The 25,852-nt window shown below is 40.2% G+C and overlaps 1 protein-coding gene across 6 annotated transcripts in view; it reads left to right on the plus strand.

Moving 5' to 3' along the window:
* Positions 1–25,852, plus strand: part of LOC133638431 (nucleus accumbens-associated protein 2) — a 138,896-nt gene that overhangs the window by 73,032 nt on the left and 40,012 nt on the right. For 5 of the 6 annotated variants that reach the window (XM_062031030.1, XM_062031033.1, XM_062031034.1 and 2 more), the window contains 2 exons: positions 23,087–23,251; positions 24,552–25,298. In XM_062031030.1, coding sequence (XP_061887014.1) covers positions 23,140–23,251; positions 24,552–25,298 — 859 coding nt within the window. In that variant the 5' untranslated portion in view covers positions 23,087–23,139. Of the gene's footprint in view, positions 1–17,631; positions 18,013–23,086; positions 23,252–24,551; positions 25,299–25,852 lie in introns of those variants that run through there. The other variant, XM_062031035.1, reaches the window with a different exon arrangement.

The raw sequence follows: 25,852 nt of genomic DNA on the forward strand, positions 1-25,852 counted from the left end.
AAACATATGTTTGATGTACCCTAAGATTTTTTTAGTTCAAATAAAGCCGATAATGCAATTTTTTGTGGTCCCTTTATTTAGAAAAGTATCGAAATAATTTTGGTACCAGTACCAAAATATTAGTATTAGGACAACCAGTGTTGGGTTAGTTACTGAAAACTAGTTACAGTTACTAGTTACTTTATTTCAAAAGTAACTCAGTTACTTACACCAAAAAGTAATGTGTTACTGTGAAAAGTAACTATTTAGTTACTTCTTTTTTTTCTTCTTTTTTTTTTAAGGCTCCCATTAATGCCCTTTTAGCCTTCATTTCAGTACTGTTATTGCACTGGAGAATAATACAATCTGTTGATCAACTTGACATGCATTTGCATCACTGAACTCAGAAAGCAATGTGGTCTACATACAACACACAAAGACAAAGATATGTTTCGAAGGGCCAATTTATTTCAGGCCAGAACAAATTGACAAAACTATTTTAAATAGCTGCAACATAATGGCACTTTAACTTTAACTTTAACTTTAAGTAGATAGGATCTTTGATCCAAGACACAACTTACATTTAACTAAAATGTTATTTTCTTTGTGCTCGACAAAAGAAAAGTATTTAAAATGTCTCCATATTAAGAAACTCGACTTCTGGCTTCACCATGATGTCTTGTTAGTCGTTATGAGAGTAGCGTGTGTGTGTGTGTGTGTGTGTGTGTGTGTGTGTGTGTGTGTGTGTGTGTGTGTGTGTGTGTGTGTGTGTGTGTGTGTGTGTGTGTGTGTGTGTGTGTGTGTGTGTGTGTGTGTGTGTGTGTGTGTGTGTGTGTGTGTGTGTGTGTGTGTGTGTGTGTGTGTGTGTGTGTGTGTGTGTGTGTGTGTGGCCCTTTAAGATATGACAGCATGTGAGGTGAGTGACGTCAGTGAGTGAGTGCGAGAGAGGTGAGGGAACGGCGACAGTGAGTGCGTGCAGGTGCTCTAGCTTGGTGAATGGCTGCGTCCAATAAAGTCACAAAGTTGCAACAAACCGCCGGCCTCGTCATTCACCCTCAGCTGTAAAGACCCACTTCCGGGTAAAGTGAAGGTTGTTAGCCCCGAAATACATAGGCTCTGGAGAACGTCTCCCCTGCGCCCCTCCACTACGGTCTGGGACCCCCCACCCACACAAAGCACGCCTTTTCTTTTCCTTGACACCGTAGCGCTCCAATAAAACACACTCAGATCTTCTGTTTCTAGCCGATACTACATAAAAAATAACGTAGTAACGCATCATGTAGTAACGGTAACTGAGTTACTGAATATAAAAAATAACGCGTTAGATAACTAGTTACCGCCGAAACTAACAGCGTTACAGTAACACGTTACTTTGTCCCAACACTGGGGACAACACTAGTGCCATTCAAGATTGCCATAATATATTTAACTATTAGCCGCAATTATACTCAAATACGAAGTTTGGTAGAGAGCCACACAATATTTGAGAGGTTGAGACCCCTGCTTGACACACTGATTTGTTCTTGTTTACAAGCACTTTCCCCCATTAGAGATCATGAAAACAGACACAACTTGTTCTGGGGTCAATCTGTCACCAACATTGCACTGTTTTAAGTTACATTTGAACCCTCTTGAATGTCACATAAGTGTTGACAATTTCCTAACTGCAAGACGTAAGAACAAAACACAGTAAATCACTGTTGTTCCAAGTCACAGCAACAATAATCCGTTAACCTCATTAAAAAATAAAACACTGAAGTGTAAAAATAAGGTAGGCACTCTTACACTAAGTTGTGATCATGATTAAACACTCCATCTAACTTTATTAAGCTTCAGTTTCGTTTTTAACATTTTCAACGTCAGGTAGATGCAAAAGAAGTCATCCAATCTTAAACGAACACGTAAAAACAGTAAAACATTTGGTTTTGACTTTAGTGACGAACGATAGAAGTATGGTATAATGAATGCATGGCCCACTCAAAGGCGGGGGTCAGCAACCCGCGGCTCTCGAGCCACCGCCCTAGTGGCTTTGTGGAGCTTTTTCAAAAATGAAAAAAGATGGGGGGAAAATATATTTGTTTTAATGTTTCTGTAGGAGGACAAATATAACACAAACCTTCCTAATTGTTAGAAAGTCCACTGTTTAATATGTTTGTGTTTATGCTTCACTGATGACAGTATTTGGCCAGCGCCGTTTTGTCCTACTAATTTTGGCGGTCCTTGAACTCACTGTAGTTGGTTTTCATGTACGACTTTCTCAGTCGCTGCCACAGAAAGACGTGTTTTATGCCACTCCATCTTTGTCTCATTTTGTCCACCAAACGTTTTATGCTGTGCGTGAATGCACAAAGGTGAGCTTTGTTGATGTTATTGACTTGCGTGGAGTGCTAATAATACATGCTAACATTCTATTTAGGCTAGCTGTGTGTACATATTGCATCATTATGGCTCGTTTGTAGGTATATTTGAGTTCATTTAATATCCCTTACTTATGTCCTCTGTGTATTTAATTTGTATTTGCATGTCTCATGACACATTATCTGTATGTAATATTGGTTGCATATCTGATTGTGTGCCATGTTGTTCCAGACCACAGCAAACGTTACCCAGCTTGCAAAGATTGTAATAAATCCGTTAGAAGAAGACAGCCTGTTCTTTCCTTTAACTTGGGCACACACACCTATACCTTTGGCAGTTTTAAGCCAGTAATTTCCAGGAGTTATCTCACCTGCTGAGACACTAACTTAATGCGTTGCCTTCATTATAACACTTACAAAAGGCTTTTAACTTTTTGCGGCTCCAGACAGATTTGTTTTTTGTATTTTTGGTCCAATATGGCTCCTTCAACATGTTGGGTTGCCGACCCCTGATCTAAGGCCAAACATTCAATTTCTTATTCGTTTGTGTTTCAAAAACTATTTTACCTCGAAAATAGGGATGTCACGATAACAAAATCTCTCGAAACGAAATTATCACGGTACAGGGGGTTTGTTTGTCTGTTTGTTATGATGCCCCTTTAGGTCGGATTTATGACTCGGAAAGTCGGAGCATTCTCACCACCCTCAAGTTTGTTTCAAAGATGCCTGCTCTATGCGCTTCTATAATATCCATTATTACCACTTCTGATTAGTTTTTGTTGCAGTAAATCAGCCACATACAATGTATTGTTGTATGTTTATATATGATAACATCACTGTGGTGTAAACTGCATTTATTTCATGTGGTATATACGCTGTACATCACTATGCTTCCTCTTCATCCACCGTGTTTGAAGGTTGCAGAAAGAGTGCATATTTTCCCATAAGTTGTTTATATTCGGACAAGGCAAGCTCAAAAATAGCTTTCGTGGATGTGTCGATCTTATCGCAACTGAAACGCTCACAACTCGACGGTAACGTCATTTCCAGCTCCGACTTCCAACTTTGGAGGTAGCTGGAAAGCGGCATAAGCAACATAACTCAAAATGTTATTGATGGACTTTGGTGAAATGCTCAGGAATTGTCCATTAAAAAAAATTCCTATTATTTACTCTGATTTCACTTCTCCCACAAGCTTTCTCCTTTTCTTCCCTTTACTGCGTTCCACTCCACCACCTTCCGCACACGCCCTTTGGTCCTGTGCTGCGCAGAGGATTATGGGAGATGTAGTTCATTTTTAGAGAGGCCAATGCAAAAGCGGGAAAAAAAACTACACCCTAAAGTTTTTGTTTCATACCATCAGACGTCATGTAGGGCTGCACAATTAATCAAATTTTAATTGTGATCTCGATTTTGGCAGCTACGTTTAAATGAGGGTGATCATCGGTGATACTAACAATTAAAAAAACAGGCTCGGCTGCAAAGCCCCAACAAACAGCTACAAAAGCGGGGATGCCCAAAATATAGACAACCGTAACATCAACCGTGAACCAAGGGACACAGTATGTATGCACATCTCCAAGACACGCCAAAATAACGGGTCATGTATGTCATCATCATATCATGTTTAGGGCTGCAACTAACGATTAATTTGATAATCGATTAATCTGTCGATTATTAATCGATTAATAATCGGATAAAAGAGACAAACTACATTTCTATCCTTTCCAGTATTTTATTGAAAAAAACCAGCATACTGGCACCATGTTGTGGACATTGGGGGTGCAACATACACCAACAATAACACAGAAATGTAACTCATCAGAACTGAATCAGATATTGTACACGTTTCTGTTGTGAATAATAAAGGATTCATTTTCGGCTGCCTCTGAATAATAGCATGAAATATTCCAGCACCTTCATAACGTTTAGTTATACTAAAGCGTCACTCAAATCTAAATATATTTATATAGCTTTATCGGGCCTGGCTGCATTGATCCATTATGAAACCAACCTGAGATATTTCTGTCCGTTACGTTTATTTCGAAATTGGTAACCGTGCGTTTTCTCTCTCAAAACGGAGTCAAATGTGCCGGAGACACATTATCAGCCCCGCGTTGCAACAAAGGCATAACTTTAACTTTACTCACAAAAAAGCTGAACTCATGAATGCTTGTTGCCACTATGGACTTAAAAAGTTACGTACTGTGAGTTCTTCCCTTCATCCATGGCTCCAACATTTTTCTTCTTCAGGTGCTCCTGAAGCAATGTTGTACTTCCGTGCCATTTTGCAGGAAACAGTCTTCTTTGAAGTCTTTAAAGTGAAGTGTTCCCACACTTTTGACGACTTAGGTCGTACACTTTTCTCCATTGAAGCAATAACCTCAAGATGTTTCTCCGCTAAACTATCGGTAGTGTTTTCCTGCGCCATTTTTCAAATTTTTCCAGCAAAGGAGACTCCGTCGTCACGTGAGCTGCACATGACACATCATTGGCTAGCTTACGCCACCTCATGAGACGTAGCCTCACCGCCGCCCTGGCGCTGTTTTGTACTGTTTTTGTACTTATTTTGATTATTGTTTCTCAGCTGTTTGTAAATGTTGCAGTTTATAAATAAAGGTTTATAAAACAAAAAAAAATAACCCCCCCAAAAAAAAAAAAAAGCCTCTGCGCATAGCATAGTTCCAACGAATCGATGACTAAATTAATCGCCAACTATTTTGGTAATCGATTTAATCGATTAGTTGTTGCAGCCCTAATCATGTTGTATTTGGCCAAAGACATACAGTATACTTTGAGCAGTAGAATTAATGTGTGACTTTGTATGTGGCTTTCGTGCATAATCTAATTTTTTCATTTGTTTGAACTGTATGATTGCACTCTGCAATGGCATATTTATTTTAATTAGCCCTTTGTCTTTTTTACATTTTATATTATTATTATTGAAAACATTTTTATAGTTTCATTTGGAAATGAAAGCCAAGTTCACATACTGTTTGTTTGAAATAGAAACTGCCATAAAATATGTTTTAATTAACTTTCAATAATCGTGATTTCATTATTGATGAAAATAATTGTGATTATTACTTGGCCATAATCGTGCAGTCCTAACGTCACAACATTATTGTGATGATTTTGAAACCGCAGTATTTTTGATACCTTTACACCCTGAGAAAATAAGGAAAAAAATGTGTTCAAGTGTCAAAGTGTCACAGTTTTATATAACATTTTGACATTCCTATCTGTCACATGAGTCTAAATATAAGTTAACCAAATGCTTCACCAATAGTGAGTTTTACAACAACTCACAATTTGATTCAGATTCTTGGGGTGAAGATTTGATTCTCTTAATATATTATTTGGTGTAAAGATTATCATAAAACTTTTCACAACGGTGTACAAAAGCTCCTCTTGCCTGCTGACTATGAGATATACACTCGACAATTAAGTGAGAAAATTGCCTACAGTTTATTAATTAATAAAATTAATATATTTTTCTTTTTTAATAGATTCTTGAAAATGAGTCTAATCAGAATAAATAAGATTTGCGGTTCACAAGTGAATCGATTTTTTTAGCACCCCCTTATACATAAAACATCAAAAACGTCTTAATTTAATTAACTTATGTATAGGTACAATTTTTTTGTACATTTTGTAATTGTCACGCAAATGTAAAAAGTAAAAAAACATTCTTGTCCAGTTTTAAGACATAACATTCATAAATTCTGGTTTGACTAATAACTGTGACCTAATGTGTTGTGTAATCTCATTTAATTTACATGCTTATGTAAATGTTATGCAAGTGACAAAAGTAGTTGAAGGAAAAAACTGCACTTTTGGTGGGGATTTTTCCTATCATCCACAATTTCTATGGGATAAAAACATGTGTTTCCCGTGCGTTCTAGAAAGTTTAAAAACTGCTAGCACAATGGCGTTTTCAATGCAGGTAGGGCGGGATTCACGTGTTTCACCTTAAAAGCCGCTTAAAAACACACCTAAAAAACGGTCTGTTAAATGCCATTACCTGCATATTCACCAAGCTGTAGTGACGTTGACTACATTTACATGCTCAACATTAATCTGATTTCTCAAATAGTTCCGTTCAAAATAAGCATTCTACAATCCATGGAAACACCTTAATCTGATCGTGTTTGGCTTTTGAAAAGTTGGACTAACACACCTAAATTATGCGATTGAAAACTAGATCTCTTGAGTGGGTGTGGGTACTGGAGGTGACCCTTTGTATCGTGCATCAACGCGCGATATAACCCGGAAGCGGATCCCATTCAGTCAAACCATTGCAACAACTGAAATAATGATAAGATTGTATAATTGTTTCACAAATTAAATGAATAAATTTGAAGTCCATCGCTGGGAGAGAAAAACAATGTTTTTTAAGAAGGTTGCTAAGGAAGTGAAGAATGAATTCATTCGGACTCCAAAAACAAATACAAGTGAGATCATGGAAGAGAATAAAGCAGGAATAATAAAGGCAAAGAAGAAAGTGTACACAAACCTCTTCACAGTGCATTTGTGCACCCCAGACTGATTAGCAATGACTCTGGATTCGGCACAACTCACAAGCTTGTCCAGAACAATAGCAACTCACACTCGAAGCGGTATCGGGGCACTCAGTCTTTTCCTTCGGACTTCAAACTCCTTCCATCAATCCACAGAGCTTATTGAGTGAACTTTGAAACGTTCGAAAGTTTTTCTGTCCATTCTCTGTCCAAAAATTCCTTCAAAACGACTCTCTCCCGCCAGTCTTTGCTTCAGACTCGCATCAAACATTTCCGAGACCTCCTTGCTAGTATACTACTAAGGAGGTCTCTGAAACATGACTCTATAGTGTCATATTTGTGGCACAATCTCGGATAATTTGTTGACGCTGACTGCTGTTTAACATCAGCATTGCCATTACAGACGTAATATTTGTAATCGGGTACAACAAGAACTGCGCTGTTGACTAGTGAGCAGCCGAAAAGATGCCTTGTTTTGGTGTGACATAGGTCAACCAGAAAAGCAATACATTTATATTATTATTATATTAATAAGCGCCCTCCAGTGTACGGGAGGCACACGGCGTATGACCAATAGTCGCATTAGAAAGTGTGCATGGACACTGGTACTTCAGATGTAGGTGTGAAATTCCAAAAAAAGTAACTATTTGAGAAATAGTCTAGTTTAGTTCATGGAAACATAGTCAGTATTATTGTAGGAGCTAACACAGTGGAACTACTCTTCTGGTGTAGTGACACCGGCGGAATCCCTATCATCTGCATTGTTAGCCACCTTCCGCTTTTTGCTATCCAGAGCGCACAGAAAAGCAGAAGACGTCTGTTCTCGTCTCACATTAGGATTCTGGCTGTTGGGCAAAATTAAGAAGAAAAAAAGTGCAGTTTTCCCCTTAATTACCAAAAAATAGTCTTCCTTAATTTCAATAATACAACCGATAACATGACCCTGTATATTTTATATCTCCTTCTGAGACACACCGTCCTCCGTAGGTGAGATTTGTTTCATTTTTGGAATTACAAATGTCAGAAATATTGTGCTGAAATGCAAAACACAAATGGTTCTTTGTATTTACTGTGTTTATTTCCTTGAAGCTGCTCTTTTCAGGAAAGGTCGCAAAATAGACACAAAAAGACAAAGCAACACAATTGTCCCGAGTTAGACATTTGATGCTTGCTCATCTGAAATATCGTGAGTTAGTTTGGACTCTGACTTTGGAGACATTTTTATTCACCTAAATTTAGTTGACCCTTACTACTACTTACTACTAGGACTTGTTCTGCAATCAGTTTCTGGAAGTCTGAAAAAATATGTAAGTCTTAGATGTCTCACTCAAAATTTCAGAATGTTCCATCATGTATGGTATCATTAGCTTGCACAGGTGTATGAATTAATTAATTGTTAATGAATTGTTAATGAACTAATCGTCTGGTATTGTCTTTCCTTTACTAACTCTGGACATGCGACATCTGTTCCCCTGCCCACCGCCCCATCGCATCAAAAACCTGTTGACAACAGCAGAAAAAGCAAGCAAGTGAGGCGTAACTTCTTAATTTACACTGGTGATTAATTTGTGCAGCAATACAAGCTTAATTCTTGCTTGTTTACAGCGTGTAGGTGTTTGGTAAAAAGGTCTTTTGCATGATTCATAGTGAACACGCAACACTTACTCAAGAGTAAAGCCAAACAAAACAAAAACTATTGTCTTACAAAAATGGTCAGAACATTGGAGCTACTTCCAGATTACATTTTCTACCCTTGATTAAATGGCCCATGTGCAGCAAAAATGTTTCAATATTGCCTCTAATCCAGGAGTGTCCAAACTTTTACCACCCACGGCGCCATTTCTAAAAAAAAAATTAAAGATGGAAATAAAAGCCTTAATTTTATGTCTACATTAATGGCTAAGGAAAACAAGCTGCGGGCTTAAAATCGCCCAAATGCCACACTTCGGACAAGGTGTCTCATATATGTCATTCAAAGGAGTATTGTGTCATTTGCAAGATGAAGTAACTTTTTCCCTCCTGACGTGCTTGTGTCCAACAGGGTTTTCAGAAGTTGCACGATTTTCTATCTTGATGATTTATAATGTCTCAGGCCTTTGTTGTGTTGGCCCTTGCAGGCTATGTCACATTGGTAAGATTATATCACTATTCTGTTGGGAACGTTGAAGATGTGATTTTGATTTTGAATACCCATGCCAAATGGGTTGTGTTATGTCAAAAAGGTTAACCAACGAATGAGATTTCTCTACAGAATTTCCTCTCTGGTCAACAAAAGCACCTTGAGGATTCTGGCGGGAACTCTCGTTCAACTCTTTTTCGATTACGCATGCACCTCCTGGTACCCTAGCACCTCCAAAACCCTCAAATCTAAACTCCAAACATCTCAGAACAAGCTAGTCAGGTTACTTCTAGACCTCCACACCAGATCCCACCTCACTCCTACCCACTTCTCTAAAGTGGGCTGGCTCAAGGTGGAGGACAGAGTTAAACAACTTGCACTGAGCCTAGTCTATAAAATCCGCTACACCTCCCTGATACCGAAGTACATGTCAAACTACTTCCTTAACGTAAATGACCGCCATAACCACAACACCAGGGGGTGCTCCACTAACCACGTTAAACCCAGATTCCGAACCAACAAAGGTCTTAACTCATTCTCTTTCTATGCCACATCAATGTGGAATGCGCTCCCAACAGGTATAAAAGAAAGGGCATCTCTATCCTCCTTCAAAACCGCAATAAAAGTTCACCTCCAGGCAGCTACAACCCTAAACTAACACCCTCCCCGGATTGCTAATAATCAAATGTAAACAATCAAATGCAGATACTTTTTCTTTTTCTTATGCCTTCTGATCTCTCTCTCTCTCTCTCTCTCTCTCTCTCTCTCTCTCTCTCTCTCTCTCTCTATGTCCACTACTTGATGTCCATATCCCCCCCCCCCCTCCCTCCACACCCCTGATTGTAAATAATGTAAATAATTCAATGTGATTATCTTGTGTGATGACTGTATTATGATGATAGTATATATGATAGTATATATCTGTATCATGAATCAATTTAAATGGACCCCGACTTAAACAAGTTGAAAAACTTATTCGGGTGTTACCATTTAGTGGTCAATTGTACGGAATATGTACTTCACTGTGCAACCTACTAATAAAAGTCTCAATCAATCAATCAATCAATGTCGATATGTTATGGGACATATGGCCAACTTCATTGGTTTTATATTAGGCAACAAGTCGATTGTGATTTGTGGACACCTACAGCAGTGTTTTTCAACCTTTTTTGAGCCAAGGCACATTTTTTGCGTTGAAAAAATGCAGAGGAACACCACCAGCAGAAATCATTAAAAAATGAAACTCTGTTGACAGTAAAAAGTCGTTGTCACAATTGTTGGATATGACTTTAAACGATAACCAAGCATGTATCACTATAGCTCTTGTCTCAAAGTAGGTGTACTGTCACAACCTGTCACATCACGCCCTGACTTATTTGGACTTTTTTGCTGTTTTCCTTTGTGTAGTGTTTTAGTTCTTGTCTTGCGCTCCTATTTTGGTGGCTTCTTCTGTTTTTTTGGTATTTTCCTGTAGCAGTTTCATGTCTTCCTTTGAGCGATATTTCCCGCATCTACTTTGTTTTTATCCTTCTTCGTGGGGACATTGTCGATTGTCATGTTCGGATGTACATTGTGGACGCCATCTTGGCTCCACAGTAAGTCTTTGCTGTCGTCCAGCATTCTGTTTTTGTTTATTTTGTCGCCAGTACAGTTTTAGTTTCGTTTTGCATAGCCTTCCCTAAGCTTCAATGCCTTTTCTTAGGGGCACTTACCTTTTGTTTATTTTTGGTTTAAGCATTAAATACTTTTTTACCTGCACGCTGCTTCCCGCTGTTTCCGACAGCTACAGAGCAATTTGCTACCGGCTGCCACCTACTGATATGGAAGAGTATTACACGGTTACTCTGCTGAGCTCTAGACAGCACCAACACTCAACAACAACACATCATTTGCAGACTATAATTACTGGTTTGCAAAAAATATTTTTTAACTCAAATAGGTGAAATTAGATCATCTCCCACGGCACACCAGACTGTATCTCACGGCACACTAGTTTGCCATGGCACAGTGGTTGAAAAACACTGACCTACAGGACTGGAGGTGACCACAATTTACAACTGTCACAGCAATTCATATTTACTGTCCCGTTTTTCATATCAAATTTTGCATGCTTGGCGAATTCTGTCTTCACCTCTGATAGTATGGGTTTAGGGACACAGGAAACTATGAGCTGCGATGAGGTGGCGACTTGTCCAGGGTGTACCCCGCCTTCCGTCTGAATGCAGCTGAGATAGGCTCCAGCACCCTCCGCGACCCCGAAAGGGAAAAGCGGTAGAAAATGGATGGATGGATGGAAACAATGAGTAGACAGACTAAAATATGGTAAATAAGTTATATTTGTATAGCGCTTTTTTACCTTCAAGGTACTCAAAGCGCTTTGACACTATTTCCACATTCACCCATTCACACACTGATGGCGGGAGTTGCCATGCAAGGCCCTAACCACGACCCATCAGGAGCAAGGGTGAAGTGTCTTCTCAAGGACACAACGGACGTGACTAGGTTGGTAGAAGCTGGGGATTGAACCAGGAACGCTCAGGTTGCTGGCACGGCCACTCTCCCAACCGCGCCACGCCGTCCCCAAGTCAAAGTCCCTGGTGGGGACTTTGGGGACTTTGACTCTTTACTAATGGCTCAAGTCATCACCAATGACTGTACAAGTTGACTAAGTATTTGGTTCTGCGTGCACTACTTAGGTAGAAAAAAAAAACAGAACAGATGGCTGTCAAGACAGATTACTTTTGAAATGTGGCGGTTTAGGTAAAAGAAGGTATAGTACCTGGCCCTATACTGTATGTCATGGTCTATCTATGTCATGGTCAATGTTACACGTGAACATAATCCATTTTGTTTACAATAGTTTCACTAGATTATGTTAGGGCGGTGCCTGAATTTGTAAGTTTCATTGCAAAAATCAAAAAACATTTTAACAAAGATTTGTGTAGTTGGGGTATGGCTCATTTGTTAATTTGGTTGATGTTGTCTTCACCTACATTTGTTTGGCATATGGCCACCAGTCTCTATTGTAGTTTATCACCACCTTTAAGACTGAAGGGGAACCGCAAATCTAATGTATCGTTTGTATTTCCTACAGTACAGACAATAGTAGACATTAGCACAATATTGTTAAAAGTTTCATTTTAACGATTGAGGATGTGATAATTGTGTTTGTGTGTTTCATAACGAAACTAAAAACTTGGCATTAACGATTGGACTGATTGAATTTGAAAATTGGGAAAATTGATGGATGTTGTATTCTCCTTCCTTCGTTTGTTGACAGTTGTTAGCCAGTACCTATTGTGGTTTATTGCCTCCTGCATGAGCGAAGTCTGGCAAAATTAGTGACTTTCAGAATTAATCTTTTTTAAAGCAACAGCTCACATCTATTGTATGTTTTTCTTACGGACAATATTACACTAGGGAAGGTGTCTCCAACAGGTAGCTCATGAACTACTAGTAGCTTGCCACCCGATGAGTAGTTTAGTAAAGGGTCAAAGAATAATTAAACTCTCAGTATTTTTATAACTGTTTCATTAAGATATAAGGCCTTTATTTATTGACAAATTACCACAAAACAGCTTTTAAGGCAATGGCCGCACAGTTTGAGTGGAGATCTGCTTTGTAAATGAAGTACATTTCAAATGTTGTCAGTCACATAAATAAAACACAAGTAGCTCACTTTTTTTGTAAAGTAGCTCTCATAGTAATAAAGGTTTGAGACCCCTGCGCTAACTAATAGTTTTTCAATATTGTTAACAGTTTACAAGACAATTGAGGATATGACAATTGCGCCCAGGTATCCAAAACCTCTTTAATAAAAAATTGGGTCCAGGCCATAGATCCCACAGAATTGGTGGACATTGTCTTCTTCATTTTGATTGTTGTTAGCCTGTCCCTATTGGGATTTACTTGGTAAGCAGTCTCAACCACTACTGTCTGTTGCAAATATTTTTGACCTTGTTTACTTACATCCAAAATATGAAACAAAACTTTTTTTTTCTTTATACTTTTTTAATATATTCTTTATTAGGAGTTTAATGTTTAAATTTTGCAAAAGATTTAGCAAACAAAAAAAAGTCACTTTTTTCCCCATTTTTTTGTTTACGCACATTAACGAAAACAACTTTTGTGGCGCCCCTCCTGGGTTGGTTTGGAAGTCATGTTGGAATATATGTGTAATTATTAGACAAATTGTTGATGACTTACGGGCAATCAGTCGCATAGTGCTCCCCTTCTCCTTGCTAATATAATTTCTTTGATGGCGGGCGGCCATGTTCATCAAATTGTATTGACATGTGCCAAATTGTGGTCCGAGTCTGCATCTAGCAACGTCCTATAAGGACATGGACCTATAGTCAATTAATTATGTATTTTAAGTTTTGACGGGGGTGGCACAGCCGTTGTGTGCCTCACAATACGAAGGTCCTGGGTTCGATCCAGGGCTCGGTGTCATGTCTGTGTTGATCATGTTTTTGTTTGGCCATGTTTTGCTAAGTTTTTGGACACTTTTTAGTTCTTGTCTTCACTCCCTTGCTTTGTCACCATAGTAACCATTAGTTTCACCTGGTCTCACGTTTTCACATTTTGAGTCACGCACCTGTTTTCACTAATCATGTCACTAGTATTTAAGTCCATTGTTGCCAGGCAGTCAGCCTGGCGACATCACTCTGTTCACCCTCATGCTGATGATCCATGCTGCTCTTTTTCATGCTTTTTCTCGTTCCAAGTAAGTTTTCTTTATTCAGGCCATAGTTGTGCAAGTTTTGTTTTATGTCCATAGTTCTGCCTTTGTGCTAGTGTTTTATTTTCATAGCCATGTTTTGTACTTCCGCCTTTGTGCGTGCCTTTTGTTTTCATAGTCAAGTTTTTACCTCCGCTGTGAGCGCCTTTTGTTTATCCCTTTTTATTGTCATTATATTAAATCATGTACCCACCTCCAAGCCATGTCCGGTCCAAATCATTTGCACCTCGGGAGAACAAACCACGCCAAAGTTCAAGTCATGACACTCGGGATCTTTCTGTGTGGAGTTTGCATGTTCTCCCTGTGACTGCTTGGGTTCCCTCCGGGTTCTCCGGCTTCCTCCCACCTCCAAAGACATGCACCTGTGGATAGGTTTATTGGCAACACTAAATTGGCCCTAGCGTGTGAATGTTGTCTATCAGTGTTGGCCCTGTGATGAGGTGGCGATTTATCCAAGGTGTACAGATCAGGCAACCACACTGACCAATTGCATACTAGTTAAGCAATCTCACATACTCTGTGCATTCCATCCGGTAAACTTGGCGACAAAATGTGGAGACAGACGATGGAAGAGCAAAGTGAGTGACACGGAAGAACCACGTAATCCATATCCACGTAAATGAGAGGTAAAAGAGTGAGGCGGAGGGAGGACAGCGACAAGGGCGCGTTAGAGGTGATAGAAGAGCGATATGTCCTCGCTTGCTACTTCTGCCCTCCATTGTCCTGACCACTTGGAGAGAGAGGACAAGGACAAGCCGGAGACAACAGCACAATAAATACACATGGCCTGGAACTCCTTTTGAAGACCTATGTTATGGATAAATGTAGCGATTGGAATGAAAGTAAATGTAACTGAAAATAAGTTGCGTTGTTTCTTCACAAAAATACTCAAAAGTAACAAGTATGGTGCATCAAAACTAACGTGACTCTCGCCAGATCCTTGTATTTCACTGAGCTCCACACAAGGATCTGGGCTCGAGGGCATTGCAAACTCCTTCAAGATAGCAAAAAATAATGAACCAATCAGGATCGCCGGGCGGGATTTCATAGATGTGACATAGCGCCGAAACGACTGTTTGATTCAAACAACAATGGCGGCACGCAGCGAGGAGTCATGTGCTGACATTGATTCTGCTATTGTAACCGTTTTGTCGAATCTATTGAATATTAATTCTTTAAAAGATGAACGTAAAACGGTTTTGAAGGCATTTATTAACTTTTCGCTCTGTCGTTATCCAATATGTCGGCTGTTCTGTTTTGGATTTCCCAGCGTCGCTCTCATCAGCGTCACAGGTTGATTTCGATGTGAGTGGTTGAAGTAGCACGTCATTCAAGATAACGAACAAGTGGTTTATCCAATCACATACAATTATTTTTTTACAAGGCCCCATCTTCTGAAATACATCTCCTATTGAGATGTCCCAGATCCTTGTGTGGAGCTCAGTGAACTACAAGGATCTGGCGAGAGTCAGGTTACATCAAAACTACTCTGAAAAGTAAAATTCATCCAAAAAGTTTCTGAAGTAAATGTAGTGTGTTAATACCAGTGTTGGGACTAACACTTTACAAAGTAACGCGTTAATGTAACGCCGTTATTTTCTGCGGTAACTAGTAGTCTAACGCGTTCTTTTTTATATTCAGTAACTCAGTTACCGTTACTACATGATGCGTTACTGCGTTATTTTATGTTATTTTTTATATAATATCTGCTAGAAACTGAGAAGATCTGAGTGTGTTTTATTGGAGAGCTGCTGTGTCGTCCTTCTGATTCTTCCTGTGTCAAAAGAGGCGCGCTGTGTGTGTGTGTGGGGCGGGGGGGCGTGTCTGTGTTTACTAACATCATGGCGAAAACGAAGCAGAATTTCTTAACATGGAGATATTCTCACTACTTATCTTTTGTCGAGCACAAAGAAAAGAACATTTTAGTTAAATGTAAGTTGTGTCTTGGATCAAAGATCCCATCTACTGCCCAAAACAGCAATTCTGTTGAAACAGCTACAAAAGCAACATTCTTGGACAAAGCTAGTAAAGAGAGACACACTTCACCTCCACCTCTACCTAAAGATTTTAACGGAGGGACTGATAGCTAGGACAACATTGATAGAGCCATTGCAGCGTATGTGGTAGAAGACATGCAGGCTATTTCTACAATAGAGTCACCCGCTTTCAGGCAGCTAATTAGAATGATATCGGGCGTCAAACGGCAAATGGCACGAAAACATTTTCCAAGTAACTGGACACAGTGGACAGTGAGTACATAAACATGGAACGCGAGCTAATGAAGACACTCCAAACTTTGCCTCTGCTCATCATTCAGCACTGAAGGTACACACTCTGTCAATTATCTTATATACTGTTGCTCTTTCATTCTAGACTTCTAGAGTGTTTGATTATCACATCACTCTAAATGTATAGACTATACAGTTCACAAACATAAAGAGGGATCCTAGTGGTCCAGGCCAATTTTCCTTTTCTCTAAACTAAAACTTGGGAAATGTGTAGAGTGTTCTGGGCTTCACTGAAGACATATTTTTATTTCACAATTCCTTGAGAGAGAAAAAACGCCTAGTTAGGCGTGTGTATAGCAGTATGTGTGCTGTATATAGTGACGTGACATATAATCATGTCATGTGTGCCTTCCTTGGGTGAAGCCAGGTTTACAGCTATGTTGTTATTATGCTATTATGCTTATGTATGTTAGGTTGCAGCTATTTCAAATAGTTTTGTCAATTTGTTCTGGCCCATATCTGGCCCAAACATATCTTTGTCTTTGTGTGTTGTATGTAGACCACATTGCTTAGCAGAGTTCAGTGATGCAAATGCATGTCAAGTTGATCAACAGATTGTATTATTCTCCAGTGCAATAACAGTACTGAAATGAAGGCTAAAAGGGCATTAGTGGGAGCTGTCACCCTAAATTTCTTCCCCCTACAAAAACCTTCCCCCCCACCCCCATTTACTTCCGGGGCTGCGTCCAATAAAGTCACAAAGTTGCCGGGGGTCCTTAACCGGCACGCGACTGTCCTGTTTCGCGCCTGTACAAAAAAAAAACAATAATCGATTTCTTCAGATTCCAGCAGCTGTCAAAGACGAAGTATCCTTCCAGCGACGGGCAGTCAAAGCCGAAGTGCTATCGATCGCTGTCAATGACGTAAAAGGAAACATGACCACGGAAGTAAATGGGGGGGGGGGGGGGGGGGGTGAAGGTTTTTGTAGGGGGGAAGAAATTTGGCGTGACAGCCATAAAACTTTTTTTTTTAAATAAGTAACTAAATAGTTACTTTTCACAGTAACGCATTACTTTTTGGTGTAAGTAACTGAGTTAGTAACTGAGTTACTTTTTAGATAAAGTAACTAGTAACTGTAACTAGTTACTGGTTTTTAGTAACCAACCCAACACTGATCACTACCCACCTCTGATACCATAATACCCGGTCTGAACTTCCCTGTTGATACAAACAATAATATTGACATTTGTTTGGTATTGCGGTACCGTGAGCGGTCATGTGAGGATCCCGTGCGGACGTTCACCTCATCCAGGAGGCCGAGTGGCCCAAGTTGCCTCAATTTAATTGTCTTTCTCGGCTCGTACTGTCCTCAAATGACTTTCTCAGTCTGTCTCTGCGATACCCCGCCACCCGCCCCCTCCCTTCGTCCCCACACCTCTTCCTCCTCCCCTCTTGATTCTCTCCAGCTCTGCCCACTTTCTGTCTGTCTGTAACTGTAGCCTGTGTTTTTCTCTCCCTCCCACTCCCTGCGACGTATAGATACTGCATTGATCGGGGACACACACACACACACACAAGTAAACCTCCCACTCCTTTCATCATTGATTCACACAGCTCGCTCTATCACACATTCTTTCTCTCTCTCTCTCTCTCTCTCTCTCTCTCCCTCTCTCTCTCTCTGCACTGGCACTTGTTGAATCCGATCCTCGCAAGAGGAGGTTGGGGGAGATGGGAGAGGAACAGAGAGATAATGACAGGCAGGCAGAGGGAGTCTTTGAGGCAGCGCTACAACTGACAGCGAACGGACACAATGGAGCTTCGCAGGATATGGAAGACACGGGAAAGTCAGTCACGCAGCGGAGAGAATGCTGTCTTTTTTTATTGAGACTTTAAGGAACGTTGCCGCGCATCAAACTCCACTTCATGCTTCACGTCGCCGGTTTGTCTGCAGCCCTTAGATTGACTGCGAAGACTGTCTGAGCACCTTCTTCTACAATAGTGCATGAGAGAGCACAAGAAGAAGAAAAAAGAGGGCGAGAGAGAGACTGTTATGTGCTGCTTTCCCCAGGTGAGTAAGTGCTTACGTGCCAGAATACACAGTCATTTCCCTATGCAGACTCTAGTGTGTGTGTGTGTGTGTGTGTGTGTGTTTAGGCATGCATAGTTTTATGTAAGTAAGCCAGAGTGCATGTGTGTGTGTGTGTGTGTATATGAAGTGGGAAAGAGGGAGTATGTGAGAGAGGCGGTGACATTTTTTTTTTCAGTCTGTATTCCTGGAAACTGTTCTGCAGCATTGCTCAATAATGAAACTGGTATATATATGTGTGTGTGTGTGTGTGTGTGTGTGTACAGTATGTGTGAAGGGGAAACAATGCTACAAAGTTCATGTGAAGGAGATTGGTTACAAATATGCTTGGAGGAACAGCTCTAAATGAAATACAGAGTGGATCCTCTCAATACGAACTCCCCCTTTCGTCACTCAGTTCGACCTAAATCTTCGGAAAACCTGGAATCCTCACAGAAAACTTTGGGGGACACAAAAACAAAGGATGCTTTGTTTTGTTCAGGACAAGACAGATAACTTCTCGCTTCTCAAGACCGATAACCAATAATGTGTTTATTTTTTTTATTTTTTATATGTTTTTAGATTTAACTGTAGTTTGTGCACACCTGGGGGAAAGAAAGACTAATTGGGGGATTTGTCCTGACAGAAACCAATATCTTCAACTATCGGGTCAATCTCTGGCAAACTTTTTGCACTTTTCAAATGCCGCAGCACAGGAACAAGCCCAAGCCTTTCTTTGCCGGTGACATTGGGGCAGCTTCTTAAGCAGTGCAGGCATCAACCACGGATTTCAAAACACACGTTTCAGGTGGCTGATTAGGTTTGGTGCATTGAAGCGAGATGTTTTTTTTCCCTCCTCGCGAAATGTTTGAAGAACATTTAGCCCAAGCAGCACGTAAAAAGACTTCCTCTGAAACCGTGAAGACACCTTGTTTGTTTACAATGAACTAAGGCTTAGGATGGCACTAAGGACGAAAAAGGGGCGTTTGATTTGCTCACACTAACCCACCTACAGCACAGTACATGTAATCCTGCCTCATTGTAGCATTTTTTTCGCCTAAACGAGCTGCTTTTTGATGTGGAATTTATTGTGTGACATCATAATTTGGCATATTTGCCCAATAAATATCCTTAACATATTTATCCTGCATCCCTGACAAAAAGTAATCAATATATTCAAAACATGGTAATGGGTAATGGGGTTTTGGCCTGAATAAATTCATAATTTGTTAAAAATAAATACAAATTAGGGCTGGGTAAAAAAACGTATTTGATCTATTTTGGGTCGATAAGTTTAAATTTTTAACAATATTGATTATGCCGCGATATCGATATTGATATTGGCTGTGCTGGACTGAAAAACTTTAACAATTACAAAGATGAGTCAGAAGCACTACAGACAGCAGCCAAAACAGTATTGGAGAACGAAGAAGCAACACACTCCAATGTTGTCATCTTCTCTGATGCTCTGTCCGTAATACAGGCTGTTCAAAATCAAGAACTCAATCCTCTTGTCTGCCATGGCAGCCTGCAAGCAGCCACTGAAAGCACCATTATTCAGTGGATACTACCATACTGTAATATACAAGGCAATGAAGAAGCTGATCAGCTAACAAAAGAGGGAGGAAAACAGCCTTAAGAAGATCAAAACATTACTTATGAAGAAGCAAAGACTATCATTAAGAACAGACAGAAGAAACAATGGCTATGGGAGGATCCAAACTACAACAAGTAGTATGGTCTCTCACTCCCTCCTCTCCAGACCAGACCAAGTAACCATCTTTAGACTAGATTAGACTGGACATTCAAGGCTCAGACTTCACATCTTTACAAAATTCCACATTGAAGACTTTGCAATGTGCCACTGTGGTACTGCCTTTATAACGGTGGAACATCTCTTTCAGAATTGCACAATACACCAAAACCTACGAGCAGCGACTTGTCCTGCCGAGACATCGATGAGGGACAAAACTCTTTTGGACCTTTCGAATTCCTCTAGCGTACAGCAGCCTTTGTCAGAGCCCTAGAGTTCCTGTGTAGCAATTGACGAAGTAGAAGAAGAAATATCAACTTTGCTAACAAAATAGGACTCCCAGAAGAATTGCTTACATATTCATTGATGTTATTTTGCGCTTGAAGAAACAATACCTTAATGCATCGGCAGTGATATAATGTTGCAATACAAAAACACTTTCACTTGCAATGCCTTACATATTTCAAAATTGCACTTTTGAGATTTTGAAGCACGTTCTTCATACTGTCAAGAGTTTTTAACATTTTTAATATTTAGGTGTAGATAAAAAAATTTTGAAATGAATTGAAACGTGATTAATCGATTCAGAACCTTATGAATTGAAATCGAACCAATCTGGGAAATTGGCCATTACACTCAGCCCTTATCAAAATAATGTTTACAGTTCAACCCCAAATTCATACAGTTTGACATCAATCCTTAGAAAATCTCTAAAAGTCACAAAAAGTCACACAAAACCTATCTCTGAAGACTTCTATAAATCTAATGTCATGATTACTGATTTATTAACACTGGTAGGTCTGGGCAATTAATAAAAAAAATATTGTAACCGAAATTTAGAGTTTTTAACCGACGTAGTGCTGCCATATTGATTATTTAATTTTTTTCGCTTTTAAATCTCTGCTAATTCACTATCCTCCTAAAATACACAACTAGTTGTGAAGTTACAAAACAGGAATCCAGGTGTCACAAAGTGTCACAGCTGCCTGAAAACCAGCAGAAGAAAAAGTAGCAGCCATGTGACACTGTCCCATCCAGTCCGCTACACAGAAATAGGGAAAACTCAAAAGCAGCTTGTACCCAAAAGAAATTCAGTTTCAGTCGTTTGTTTACACTTGGGCTACAATAAGGTTGACGTTGACCAAAAAGTAAAGTAGTGTTGAGAGTAAGATAATCAAGCATTAACCGAAATTTAGATAGCGGGTTCAATTAATGGTGATTTCGATATTGGCCGTAATCACTAGGGGTGTAGCGAATCGTTTTAACAGCTATTCCATTTGATTTGATATTTGTGCTTGCCAATACGATTCAGGGACGATCTAATTTTTTTTTTATGATTTGATTCAGAAACTTTTTAGCAAAAAATAAATTAACCAGTGTTAGTTACTGTGAAATAAATACTGGATAAAATACTGGATACTGGACTCTGCAGGGTAAACTTCCTATGTTACTGTTATTTTTTGTAAAGGAATGATGGATGAATGAATTATGGATACAAACAAGCAAGTAAATAACAATTAATGGCCAATGCATTCACATCTTATTTGAATAAAGTGCAACCAAACTACTTTTTGCTCACATTTTTAACGTTCAACCAACTTTATAAATAAAAGTACAGCAACCCACTATTTAAGAGTAGATTTACCTGCTAATTGCATTTCCCCGACCTGGCCATACAGCATCGCCAAGGACAAACAGCATCCCATGCGCAAGCATGTATGCCCTCTCATCCCTGTTGATGGTGTTGGTCCCTGGCTTCCTAATTTGTATAGCCTCCATTTCTTTCTTTCTCATGAAATGACCTCCTCTTGTGCTCCGGGAGTCAGTGTGTCGCGGTAACTTGCCCCACTGTCACTTCCACTTCCATTGTGTCGGCCGCGTCTTTTTTGGTTTAAAGTTGTGTTGCGGCTTTATCATTGTGTTGTGTTTGTATTTGGTGTGGCTTTTGCAAATCATGCTGTAGTTGTAGATGGAAGGACACTCAGACGCCTTCTTAACAAGCGGTAACAAACTCAGGGAGTCGAAACACACATGTACAAGAGCTGCTGTTCGCCACAACTCTTGTTTAGACACTCAACACACAGACACCCACACTTTTGCGCGAATCCTTTCACACTGCATCTCTCACACACGTCACACACAACAGCACCATCTCTTAAAGGCGCACAGACATTTCACAGATATTCCACTATTGTCTTGTGGCAATAGTGGCGCCATTTTTGTTTTGATGACCTGGGCTCGGGATCATTCTGTGTGGAGTTGGAATGTTCTCCTCGTGACTTTGTGGGTTCTTCCGGGTTCCCCGGCTTCCTCCCACCTCCAAAGACATGCACCCGGGGATAGGCTGATGGGCAACACTAAATTGGCCCTAGAGTGTGAATGTGAGTGTGAATGTTGTCTGTCTATCTGTGTTGGCTCTGCGATGAGGTGGCAACTTGTCTAGGGTGTACCCTGCCCTCTGCCGATGTGCAGCTAGGATAGGCTCCAGCACCACCACGACCCCATAAGGGACCAGCGGTAGAAAATGGATGGATGGACGCCACAGACAGAAAAATAGACTTAACGTTAGAAAGCTTTATTATTACAAGTGTTAAACTTCATATAAAGTCAGCCGTTCTTACATGCAATGCTTTCCTTTTTAAAGGGGAATCGATTGATTCTCCTTTAAAACATTTTTTGATCGATACCTAGCTCTTGGAAGGCAAACTTGCGGAGCACAGATCAATATACTTGAAATTAAGGAATATAAATAGATTTATCGATCAGTTGTGACACCCGTGGTAGCCAAAGGCGTCGGTTCCGATGCTTGTCTATTCCAAATATCTTCTACTTCAAATCCAAACAAGTTGACCTCCAATACAAATTGTGTTCAACCTCAGATGTTCCACTGCAATTTCTCTCCAAAGACAAGTTGTTGTTGTTATTGTTGATGCTGATTTATGCAGTGTGGGCGATCCATTAAGGGGTAATACTCGGAATGAGGCCACGCTTCCTCGGAGTTGATGCAGTAACGTATTTCATGTTGGCCTCATATACACTCAGCAAGGCTCTATATTTAGTGGACTGACTTCGGCCCTCTTTCTTTCCTTTTGACTGCATATCTATCTCTCTTTCACACATCCATTGTATCTGTTTCTTAAGATTTGCGTAATCCGTTCGCTTGCTTTCTTTTCACCTTTCTTGCATTTTCTGTCCCTATCCTTGTCTATTCAATAATATATCAATAAAAAGTAAGTCTAAGTCTATCCTTGTCTATTGCTTCATCGCATTGACTTTGTCATATCTTCCCGCTTGTAATTTATTGTTCTGTTATTTTTTTTACAGACTCCTCTCACTGGCACTTTCTGCAATCCATAGCAGAAGTCTCCTGGTCCAATATGTCGCAGTTGCTCCACGTAGAGATCCCAAACTTTGGAGCCACGGTTCTGGGCTCCCTTAACGAGCAGCGCTTGTTGGGACACTACTGTGATGTCTCCATCCTGGTCAAAGGTGTGTTCAACCGGAAAAGACTGAGAATGTTTCACCGATTGGCCAGACATGGGGTTAATTAATTATTTTTTGAAATATTATTTTTAAAGGGGTGGGAGAATACCTGTCTGAAGGTTCTGAACTCCTGTTTCGATTAGCTCAACTTGTAATACCTGACGTCCTGTTTTCATTAAGAGTAAAAAATGTGTTAAAACAACAGCGCCGCTGGTTGCAGCCAAGCAGTGCACGCAATTTTACTTTAATTAAATTAAGGCGCGATTAATCAACAATTACGTATAATCTACCAATTTCTTAATCCTTTGGTTTGATCTTTTTTTGGTATAACTTGAGCTCCAAACTATATGACTTAAAAGTGTTTGGCTTTGAAGTTTACGCTGTACTATTAGATGATGTTAACTCACCATAGCTTTTTTGGACAGCAAACTAGTCACCACAATTGCTTCGAGACGCAATTAAACAGCAACCCATTCGAGCAATTTGTAACTATTATGTAATATAATTATTGTCATCTTTCATTTCGCAAGACAATTTCCAGGTTTTTTGCGATTTGAACTCCAAATTGTACTACTTCCGAACTTTTTCACTGCGTTGCCCTATCAAAGTGTTGAATTCGAATCGCTGACGTCCTGTTGTTGATCTTTAGATGGCAGACTATTTCAGACTGAATGAATAGCGCCACTGCTTGTTGCAGCCGAATAGTGCACTCCTAAATTATTTCAACACACAAGGGACAAGCGGTAGAAATGGATGGATGGATGGATGGATTTATCAACAAACAACTGATCAAATCATTATGCCCAGTTCAAGTTTTTGTGTGACTTCAAAGGCAAATTGTACGACTTTGAAAGCGTTGACTTTAAAGTTTTACCAACTCTCTTTTTTAATCAAATAATGCCAACTTCCCAATGGTTGACACCACGTTTTTCTGACTTTATCAGCGCCACCTCTGCTGTATTCTGCGCTTAAATAATATTGTGTCATTTTGTCCTTCAGACAGCAAACTAGTCTAAACAAAATCAGGACGCAATTAGTCAACAGTCATTGCCTTGTGAGCAACCAAATTCCTAATCTATTACTTGACTAATTAATAATCGGTTCAATCCTGTTCACAGAAAATCTATACGCCCTGTTGGATACATTTTCTACAGTCTTGCAGCAATACCACAAAATTGTCCCAGCAGTAGTTCCCACATTTGTTAAGCAATGAAAGATTCTGTGCAATCGACCAGATTCTTAACAATTATTTATTATTGTTACTTGAACTCCCTTGCTGGGCTCCGTGTTCTTTGTTTCTAACCAGGCCAGGCTTTCAAAGCCCACAGGGCTGTCCTGGCTGCCAGCAGCCTCTACTTCCGCGATCTCTTCAGCACCTCCACCAAGACCCAGTTCGAGCTGCCCTCCTCGGTCACACCAGCCTGCTTCGAGCAGATCCTCTCCTTCTGCTACACGGGGAAGCTAACCATGGCGGCCAGCGAACAGCTGGTGGTCATGTACACGGCGGGCTACCTTCAAATCCAGCACATAGTGGAAAGAGGCATGGACCTGATGTTCAAGGCCAACTCGCCCCACTGTGACTCACAAACGGCAGGCTCCTTAGAAGAGACGGGATCCGAGCCACAGAGTCCTTGCAATAATGGCAGTGGCTTGGCGGTGGCCGCCCTTTTGGCCAACCCCGGCTGGTCTCCGTCTCTACTCATGCCGCCCCGGAAGATTAAACTAGAGGGGGGTGAGCCCACGCCGCTCACACTACCATCAACGCATAGCAAAATCTCATCATCAGAGCTGGGGAGTCGGTTGGCGAGGGCCAGTTCGTTGTTCTACACGACGGCTGGAGGGACCACCATACCTGGCGTGCCCCCTTACCACCTACTGGGGGCTGGAGGGGCGGGAGGTGAAAGGTCAAGTCCTGGTGAATCCAGTTTACCAACTACTGACAGTCCAACATCATACCAAAATGAAGATGAAGAGTTTGAGGAGGAGCCTTATGACGGGATCACAGAGGACGGCTACAGTCACATCTACGGGCGTTCAGCTAACCCCTTTGGAAGTGAGTATTATCACCTCTACCTAGTTTCCTCTAGAAAAATGTTTGGGTTAAAATCAGTTTTTAATCATTTGTGCGCCCAAGTTCTGCTTATTTACTGGAAATGATCATCTCAAACTCGCAGCATTATATTATTACATCATAATTTATACTGATATCATATTTCTTGTTGGAGCCCTGTGTTGTAGCCTCTGGTAACTTTTAGGTAGCAACTTTTCGTACACTTTTATAAGCTGTCTGATAAATATGAATAGCAGGGTTTTCTCTTATCGAACTGGTTATAGCATTAGCATTGTTTTACCTCTTTCAGCAAAGCCTGTTAGCTATGTTTAATCCCTCGTTAGCTATTCGATTACTACCGTTAATTAAGTTTAAGCATATTTTAACTAGCTGGTAGCCATTGTCTAATATGTTGAACATCCGTTAGCGTTATTGTAAAGGCCCTTTGGTGGCAAATGTTAGCTATTTTAGCTCTACAAAAGCCATTGATGGCATTAAAGCCTGAGACTATGAACACTGGTTAGCATTGTATTGTCTTTGTTTGGGGTCTGTTAGGC

The sequence above is a fragment of the Entelurus aequoreus genome, linkage group LG21, assembly GCF_033978785.1.
Source record: "Entelurus aequoreus isolate RoL-2023_Sb linkage group LG21, RoL_Eaeq_v1.1, whole genome shotgun sequence".
Lineage (NCBI taxonomy): Eukaryota > Metazoa > Chordata > Actinopteri > Syngnathiformes > Syngnathidae > Entelurus > Entelurus aequoreus.